We start from the raw sequence: 9270 nt of genomic DNA, 5'->3' as shown, positions 1-9270 counted from the left end.
TCACTCATAAGTGACTTTTGGACATAAAGTAAAGAAAAAACAGCCTACAATTCACAACCCCAGAGAATCTAGACAGAAAAGAGGATCCTAATAGAGACATACATGGATCTAATCTACATGGGAAGTAGAAAAAGACAATGTGTCCTGAGTAAATGGGGATCATGGGGATCATGGAAGAGGGTAGAAGGGAAGGGAAAAGGGAGAGAGGAGAGCAGAGAAAAATATATAGGTAAATAAAAACAAAACAAAGCAGATTGACCATCTTGCCAGAATCAGGGAATTTTGCGCAATAATGAATGATCAAATGATGACAAGCATTGGGGTGATAGAGGGTAGCAACATAGGGACACAAAAGCTGGGCTCTACCTGAGTGAAATAGGACGTGGTGGGGAGAAATGGTTTAGAGGTGGAGAAGCCACAGGAGAGTGGATTTCTACCCAGTATCAAAGGTGTGTTCTAGCTGACCTACTGACAGTAGCATGGAGCTGAGAAAGACCAACATCCATTACGGGGAGGGAAGGTAGAGTAAAGTGGAGGAGTGGGCTAGCCAGAGGGGGTTATGTCCACGTCTTAGAGTCAGACTTTAGCTTGTATAAAGTGGACATAAAACTGGTCAGCACAACTGACCCCCTTTCCACTTGACACACAAACACATCACCATTAAGTCACAACAATTCCTTTCTCATTCATCCCCAAGATCTCACACTTAAAACATAAATAACTATAAAACTCCCACTGTCTTTACAAATTCAAACACATTAAAAATTCAGTCTCTTTAAAATACCCCAAATCTCTTTTGAAAGTTCAAAGTCTCAACTGTGGACTTCTGTAAAAAAAATTGAAATTAAGCTAAACACTTTCTTCAAGCGGGAAGAACCAGGGCACCATCGCAATCTGAACAAAGCAAAACCAAAATCCAATACAGTAAATAACTCAATGTTCAGTTATCTGGGACTTACTCATGATCTTCCGGACTCCTCCAAGAGGACTTCTCTGGCTTCGCCCTCTGCACAACACACATCTTGTCTTCTAGGCTTTGACTGGCTCCACTCCCCTGCTGCTGCTGTTCTTAGTGGTTGTAACCATTTTACGTGTGTTGAACCAGGGAGCAGGGAGGGAAAAAGAAGAAGGGAGGGAAGGGGAAAAATGAGAAGAAACATTGGGGCAGAGGGAGGAGGGTACACGGAGACAACTTAATACAACTTGAGTAAGACAAGGCAGCCTGGTTGGCATGGTCCCCCGAAGGCCCTGGAGTCCTCGGTATGGTGTAGTGCTGGTCTGACTGTGTTGGTGGTGCTGGTTAGCGTTTCTGGGGTGAGGAGTTGAAGGTGGGGCATAGTCTTCAAGCAGCTCCCTTCACCCCAAACACTGAGGCTCAATGACTGGACAAGATCTTGTCTATGAAGAGGCAGACGAGGCAATAGCTGTGTCTGACTGGTAGCCCGCTGCAGGTGGGTGCCGGCTGGACGGCCTGTCTTCTTTCTGCTGACCCCCCAACATGGGATGGGCCAGAACGCAGGGTCAGGTGCTGGAGTATGAGCTCAGAAGAGCGAGAAAACACTGAGACAGCATTAGTGGAGATGAGAGGTGGACACAGAACCTATAGCCCCCACCCTGCCCTCCTCCACTATACTCTCAATTATCCCCTCTGAGACAAAAAATAACAGAAAAATCTCTGTACAGATTCCTGGTGGGAAATGGGGGTAGGGATGCTGAGTCTTCCTGGAGCCCATTCCCCACAAATTAAATTACAGCCCATATTCATGGCTCAAAAACAAAATCCACAAAGATGGAGCTGGGCCACAGCCCTAACCCTGCCCATTCTCGATGGGTGCTCAGCAGCCTGGCAGCTGCGCCAGGCTGAGGCGGCAGTCCGTGCTGGAGTTGTCTGGGCCCATGTATGCCAGGCCCAGGGGCTCTAGGAAGGCCTGGCAGGTGGCCTTGCCCTCAAAGGCCAGCTTGGCCTACAGGTAAGAGATGGGCAGAGCAGGGCAGAAGGTTCTTTTCATGGTCTTGAGGACAGACTTGTGCTCCTGGTCTGCAAACTTGTCCTCAAGGTAGCCAGACATGCAAGGTGCATGGCAATAGAGCCAGAAGAAACAGTAGTAGATGCCTGGGGCCCAGGCTGCCCTCAGTGCCAATGCGTGGGACACACAGGGGTCAGCTTTCAGCTCACTTGTGAGGTATGCCAGCTCCGTAGTGATGTCCCCAGAGTTCTTGGTGAAGACGTTCTAGGTAATAGGGGATTAGGCATGCCGTAAATTCACCCACATTGCCTGCCAAGTTTTCTGTGTACAGCGACTTGAGTTGCGACTGGCACTGGGTTCGGTTCTTCATGGTCACCCTTCTCCAAGGCAATGCGGGCATGCATCTCAAACACCTCCACAGTGAACTCGGGGCGGATGCCTTGCACCGTCAGGTCCTGCTGTATAGACTTCATCTGCTCACAGGCAAAGGCATAGTAGTCTTGCTTCTCCTTCCAGTGAGACTTGACCATGCACAGAGATTTCTTCAAAACAGCCACAGGTCGCACAGTTGATGGGTCTGGGGCGCAGGTCAGCCGTAGACAGTGCTTTGTTGTGATGTCAGGAGAGGTGCCCACAACCTGGATCTCCACTGCTTTCCAGGTTACTTATCTGCAGCGCCAAAGGTTCAAGGTGCAGGCGGCATGGGTGCCCATGCTGGAAACGAGCTGCCCTCTTCTCCTTCTTAAGCTCAGCCCTGGATCTTCACTCTCCAGTGCAGCCATCTTCTTTGTTTGGTTGGAGCCATCTGCCATCTGCATTTGGTTGGAGCTAGGTCGTGCCTCTTTCCTTGCTGTGCCCTGCCTCGACCCCGATTCATGTGGGCCCCCACGACCACCCCAACCCTTCTGTGTGTGTGTGTGGGGGGGTTCCTGCAGCCTACAGAGTGACACTCATTCCTTGAGTAAGAACTGTCAGAGTCTGAGTGAGATTCACTTCTCTGAAAGTGACAGGTAGAGGACTTGGTTGAAGAGCTGCTGCTAGGTTTGCGAATTTGTACCACAACTGGTTCTCCCACCTTGGCTGGCATCTAGAATAGTTCAATAAATTGTCTCAGATATCTCTTAGCCTGAAATGTCCGTTTTAACAAAGCCTGTGTCTCAAATAGGACTGGAGTTCACATACCTGGGGGCAAAGGAAAATCACAGTGATTATAATGGAGGTAGACAGGGGAAGCCAGGAAAATGACCCTAATAAAAATTGCCCAATTGTTCAGGAATCTGGATGCTTGTTGACTAGAAATGATAGCTTTGGTGCATTTGGTAAGGGACATTCGTTTCAGGGAATCTGGATGCTTGTTGAATAGAAATAATAGCTTTGGTACATTTGGTAAGGGATATTCGTTTCAGAGAGCTGTGGAACCCCACCTGTGGCACTCTTTAAGGGCCTTTCAGGCTACTTTCTAGACTCAAATCATTCAAGCGCTAGGTTTTGAGTAATGCGCATGCGCTCCTCGAGAGGCAACTAGGTATTTGCCCCCACCTAAGGATGACGTCTATTAAGGCGACATCGAATGGGACGACATCCACTGGAGCGACATCGGCTGGAACAATGTCTATTGGGACAGTCCATGGAGGGGTTGTCTGTTGGGTGTCTGTTGAGACAACGTTTTTCTTGGCAAGGATTTTAGAAACTGGCAACTGTTGAAGTGGCTTCTGCTAGAGCTACTTCTGTTGGAGCCCCATTTATTGTGGAAACTTCTATTGCTCTGCTGGTGTGATGTGCCTAAAGGGCGACACCCTTTGGGTGTGGCCTTGAGGGCGCCTACTGAGGACGCCAGCAAAGGAGCACTGTGACGTGTGCGTCCTTGAGGGCTTGTAACCAGGGTGTCTAGGGCCTTGGCTCAGTCTTGTCCCAGACGCTGGAGGGGACGGTCGCAGGAAGGGAGAGCAGGAGTCAGTCCACTCCTTCAGCCCCCAGCCCTTGGGGGCTGACGGGTAGCCATGGACTTGTACCTAAGCAACTGTTTAAAGGCTGCTGAGGCTGCTGCCTCCAAAGCAGCTTCCGACAACCTAAAATCTGACAAAGAGACTTGTAGAACCGTGAGTGCTGCCCCCTCCATACAGTGCATTTATTTGTTCATTGCTTTTCTTCCTTGGTCAGGGCAGGTTTCAGACCAGCAGGTAGAATCATAGGAAAGAGTCTGGGCTGCGGGTCGGGGACAGGACAGAATGTGGAAGGACAGGGAGGGCTCAAGATGTCCTTGAATTATAGTAGCCTTGGGAAGGGCCTAGAAGTAGGGTGGTGGCTTGGGAAGTGGGGAGGTAAGGCCTTGGTTTGCTGCCAGTCAGTTCCTTCCACCCAGGTACCTAGCAACCTGGGTTGTGCTATCTTGTTGAAGTGTAACACATCTGAAGTAAACTAAAGGAACACTTCCTAGTAGAAAAGACAAACGTTTCCATTTTCTTTAACACAGAAGAAAAAGAACCCTATCATTCCACCTATCATTCCAAATATTGGACCATCTAGTCTATTGGATTTGCCTCTTGGAGCCAAACTGCCTGTTATCCCAGGAAGTACTAATATATTCTACACAACAAATCTAAGTGAAAAGGTAAACTATGTTTTAATGATGTATAAGTGGCTTTCTTTACCTTTTTAGTTGTTAAATTTGAAACATTTTGCTATGATTGCACTTTGTATATCACCTTCAGTTTCACACAGATGGAATTAAATAAGCTGGCAATGTTTTAAAGTCCTTAAACTCATGTTAATGATAGAACGCCCCAGAAAGAGCTGCAATCCCTCCATCCAGACTTTCTCCAGCCAAGGCCTCAACCTGACAGGATGTGGTCTTTCTGGCCTACACATGTACAGCATGCTGATTTCTGCATCTGTGCCTTGCTTCATCTGACGCCTGAAACTTACCATGTACTCTCCTCTCTTGGTTGACAGTCTATCCTGACCTATGTACACAGGAATTGAGTTAAGGTTGAGGCTATAGGTAAACTAAACACAAAGTTCATAAACAAGATTCCACATACCACTACTAATGTAAAAATTAGGCTGGGGGAAGAGAGGGAAGATGGAAGGCATATTTACCCAGATCAGCCCATTACATTCTTTCACTGTAGTTTCTGCTTGTATGTTTTACTTTTGATGAACATAATTATTTCAATAAACTGATGTTTATAAGTATGATTTTATGAATTTTGCACTTGCAATAATTTCAAATATGTTTCTTTTGGCAGCTTTATAAGCCTTCTTTTGGTTTTAACCTTAATGATCCTTACTGCAAACTCATGGAAACCACCTACAAAAGTCTTCACGATCCACACCTAAAATCATACTTCAAGCGAAAAGACATCCTTAAGAAACTAAGACAGGGAGGATACATCACCGGCAATAACAAAGTGCGTTGAGGCCTTCTTCTGAACAGCAAAAATCTAGGCACTTGCTCGGCACTTCAGTACCTGTTCCAGCTTCTAGTTGACCACTAGCAGATATCACAGAAGAAAGTCAATAAAATGCTTAGTGTTGGGTGGCTTTTCTTTTCTTGTAAAAACTACTTTATAGTTGACAGTTTGTCAATGACAGGAAAAGAGAATTACCGAACAATTTTTGGTATGTAAACAGGCATTTATTTTCATGTCTCTAGAAGTAATTTTAACTTGGAACTATGTTAACAAAATATTTAGAAATTTCCTGGTTGGTCATCAACTGTTTAGAGATACTGACTGCAAAAACGTTACAAAAAATAGATTATTACAGTTCATCTTAAAATTGTTACTAAAATGAAAGTCCTTATTCTGTTCTATAAATATGTTATAATTTTTAAAATTTTATGTTTTTATTTTTGAATTGTAGGTTGTGTGTTCCTTAAAAGAGTTGAACAAATACAGACAATATCTTACTACTTTAAAAATTGACTTTGAACGAAACTATATCCGAGAACAAGTAAGTTAAATATTTGAGTTTATTTGGGACCAATAAAAATTTGTGAAAAGCTAGCACCTTTGCACAATATTTCCTTAAACTACTCCAGGAATAAAGTATCTAAAGAATCTGTAGACGACAGAGAGCCCGTTTGATTTTTACATAGAAAAAGTTTATTTGTGGGATAGGGTCATGCAAGGCAAAAAACGGGTTAGCAAGTCAGAACTTCTACTTAAAATTAAATTTAAAGAAAATTTATCAAAGCATAGATTTATTTCTGTCAAGTATATAGCATTCAATAATTGCTTTCTTGCAGAAAATAATTGAAGATCAAATGAACAAACTGAACGAAGAGAGACGGGCCTGTGACGACGCTGCTGCTGCAGAGTTTCAGCAGTGGTTGTTACAAGAAGGGAAAAAACCTTGCCCGCATCAAGACCGACTACTGAAACTCAGGTAGAGTCAGAGTTTGTGTGTAGTTCATGGGCATATTTTAGAACCCCCTCAAACTGCAAAAACACTAGAGAGAATTGAAGATAGAGTCATGAAGGTATTAGATACATTTAAGCCCCTCAGCATTTTCAACATGGAGAACAAAAAAATGGTATATCAAGCGGGGCTGAAGAGATGGCCCAGCAGCTAAGATCACGGGCTAGTAGTCTTCCAGTGGACTAAGGTCTGGTTCCAAGAACCTAGATGGTGCTTCACAACCATCTGAATTCCAGTTGTAAAGGATCTGATGCCCTCCATAGGCACTGCATGCATGTGGTACACAGACTTACATGCAGAGAAAACACCAATACACATTTTTTTAAAAAAACAAATTATAATAAATTATAATAATTACATCAAGAGGTACAGGGATTGGGAACCTTAATGCTAACCTTAAAGACTGGGAAGGTAAGTTTGTACCTGAGAAACTGAAGTCACCAGGAATCGAGGTAAGTTAAACTGTTACTGAAGAAATCCAAAATATAAATCACTGAACTTGTGAAAGCCAGGTCTGCACTGCCAAAGGGAAAGAGACTGTCTTCAACATATATCAAACATAAGTTTAAATGAAATTATTTTAAAGCCACAATGATCAAATGGCTACAACTTTATCGGATGCATGGAAACATACCATTCCTCTACCAACTGGGCATTTTCCTTCAGCTACTAATCACATTTAGATATCAAGCCACAGCCTTAGAAGGTAAATGGAGGAGTTGTAGGTTTTCCTTTTTGATCATCTTAATTGAAAGCCAGTTATTCATTATCTGGCTCCTCTCATCCATACATTCATCTCAGAGTATACCAAAATGCATGTTGCTATACCAGAGTTTCAGAGTGACTGACAGGTATCCTAAAGGAAACATCTAATTTACATTCCTTTGTTTCACTTTTACTCAGACATTTGCGTATGATTCACAAAGAACTAGACAAAATTGAAAACACCTCGGAAAGGCGAAACACCTTGCAGTTGCTGGAAGAAGACCTACAACATTGGGATAATGTTAGAAGGAAATTGAATCTCCGCACAGACGTTGACGAGGTAAGGGTCAAATTTTGAACTGGAAACTTGTATGGTTGTTTCATTTGTAAACTGTTTTCACAGGTTCGCTCTATCATTTGAAGTTATTTCAGTTTAAAAAAGAAACCCAGGGGCTAGAGAGATGGCTCAGAGGTTAAGAGCATTGCCTGCTCTTCCAAAGGTCCTTAGTTCAATTCCCAGCAACCACATGGTGGGTCACAATCATCTGTAATGGGGTCTGGTGCCCTCTTCTGGCCTGCAGGTGTACATACAGAAAGAATATTGTACACATAATAAATAAATATTTTTTAAAAAATGAAACCCAGGCCAGCAAGAAGGATTCACTAGGAAAGGCACTTCCTGTACAAGCCTGGTGACCTAAGTTCAAGTCCCAGAACATATGTGACATTGGAAGTAGGGAGCTCACTCTATAGACCTCCACATGAGTTCAGACACAGCTATTTGTTTAGTTCCTCTCTGAGAATACCCTTGAGAACAGCAGATATCCTCCCTGAGTTAGAAATCAACACTTCTTTGCCAATAGCTTTTGAGATTCATCTTTAGAGTCATGTTTATGCTGAATTCATCCTTGTAATTACAAAATAGTCTCTTTACTTTCCCATCCCATTGCATCCAGCTGGTCAGTCCCAATGAATGGCAGATAAATAAGCATATTCAAAACGACAATGCAAGATTTGCTTTATTATTGACCTAAAATTTATTAGGCCATTAATCTGATCTAATTTGCATATTGGTTGAAGAAAAAGGAAATGTTTTTAAAATGAAACAGACATATGCTGATAACTGTAATGGCATGTCCCTTAGGAATGGCAATCCAGGGAAATGGCACTTCTAATAAAGATTGGAGAAGAAGCGAAAAGGAACACAAAAGTTGATGACCGTCGTCGGAAAATCAGAGATGAAATTAACCGAAAGGTAATTAGCCTTTCCAGGATTTGGGCTGTTTCAGGAAAAGGTTTTGGCACAATTTTATATTTTAAAATATGAATTTTCAGAAGATAGTTATTGATGGATAGATTCATCCTAGCCCCAATCTGTAATTAAAGAGAGTCCCAAGAACGTTAGATTAGATTGAGTTGTTACTAAAATATGTTTTTCCTCAATAGTAAAGGGATTGCCTAGCATGTACAAGACCCTAGCTTAAATTTCCAGATGGCAAGAGAGTACGGATACATGCACACATGCACATGCGTACACACAATTTCATGTTGAGTCATAAAAGGAAACTTAATCTCTTAGTATATTTCTTCAAACCTATTGCAAATTTAGACATTTCCAAATAGGGACAAAGGTCTACCTTCAGGTATGTCATCACATTTGAAGTAATCTGTGTTGTATTTTTACTGACAGGTTTCTATTTGAATTTGAAACCTATTTAATGTATTTTTAAATATTTTGTAGAAACAAGTAATGCTTCACAAAAGAATTGCCTACCATTTGCAAAAACTACAAACGAAAGACAGTAAAGAAGAAACCGGAAAAGCAAGTGCCTTTGAAATCCAAAGACAATCTGAAACAGGTGAGAGAGATAGGGGAGGGAGAATAAAAGGCATAGTAGATAAGTGGAAGCTGAAGAACAATATATGAAATATTAATGTCTTTATAAAACCACCTTATGCTCACATGATTTTTTTAAAAAGCCCCTGCAAAAGTAAGTACTAAAAACCCTCAATACCTGTGTCAGGCACAATGTGATGCACTTTCCAGTTACAGATCCAGTTGACAAAAGTATATGCACAAAAAGTATATGCACAATGCATATAGTGAACAAGTAAACACACAGTTTAACAAACCGCCAGAAGGAGGAGACAGCATGCTCACTCAGGTAAGAAATGC

The 9270-nt window shown here is 42.6% G+C and overlaps 1 protein-coding gene and 1 pseudogene across 1 annotated transcript in view; one reads left to right on the top strand and one right to left on the bottom strand.

The window, feature by feature from the left end:
- Positions 1-1964: 1964 nt before the first annotated feature.
- On the bottom strand, positions 1965-3054 carry LOC130868624 (leukocyte receptor cluster member 8-like; annotated as a pseudogene).
- A 913-nt stretch (positions 3055-3967) lies between these two features.
- LOC130868623 (fibrous sheath-interacting protein 2-like) overlaps positions 3968-9270 on the top strand; it is a 30099-nt gene continuing 24796 nt past the window's right edge. The window contains exons 1-8 of the mRNA XM_057760776.1: positions 3968-4066; positions 4441-4578; positions 5216-5377; positions 5832-5921; positions 6217-6356; positions 7293-7434; positions 8239-8349; positions 8836-8953. Coding sequence (XP_057616759.1) covers positions 3968-4066; positions 4441-4578; positions 5216-5377; positions 5832-5921; positions 6217-6356; positions 7293-7434; positions 8239-8349; positions 8836-8953 — 1000 coding nt within the window. The remainder of the gene's footprint in view (positions 4067-4440; positions 4579-5215; positions 5378-5831; positions 5922-6216; positions 6357-7292; positions 7435-8238; positions 8350-8835; positions 8954-9270) is intronic.

The sequence above is a fragment of the Chionomys nivalis genome, chromosome X (genome assembly GCF_950005125.1).
Source record: "Chionomys nivalis chromosome X, mChiNiv1.1, whole genome shotgun sequence".
Classification (NCBI taxonomy): Eukaryota; Metazoa; Chordata; class Mammalia; order Rodentia; family Cricetidae; genus Chionomys; species Chionomys nivalis.
Note: the sequence above shows the minus strand (reverse complement) of the source record. Positions and strands in the feature narration are given on the sequence as shown.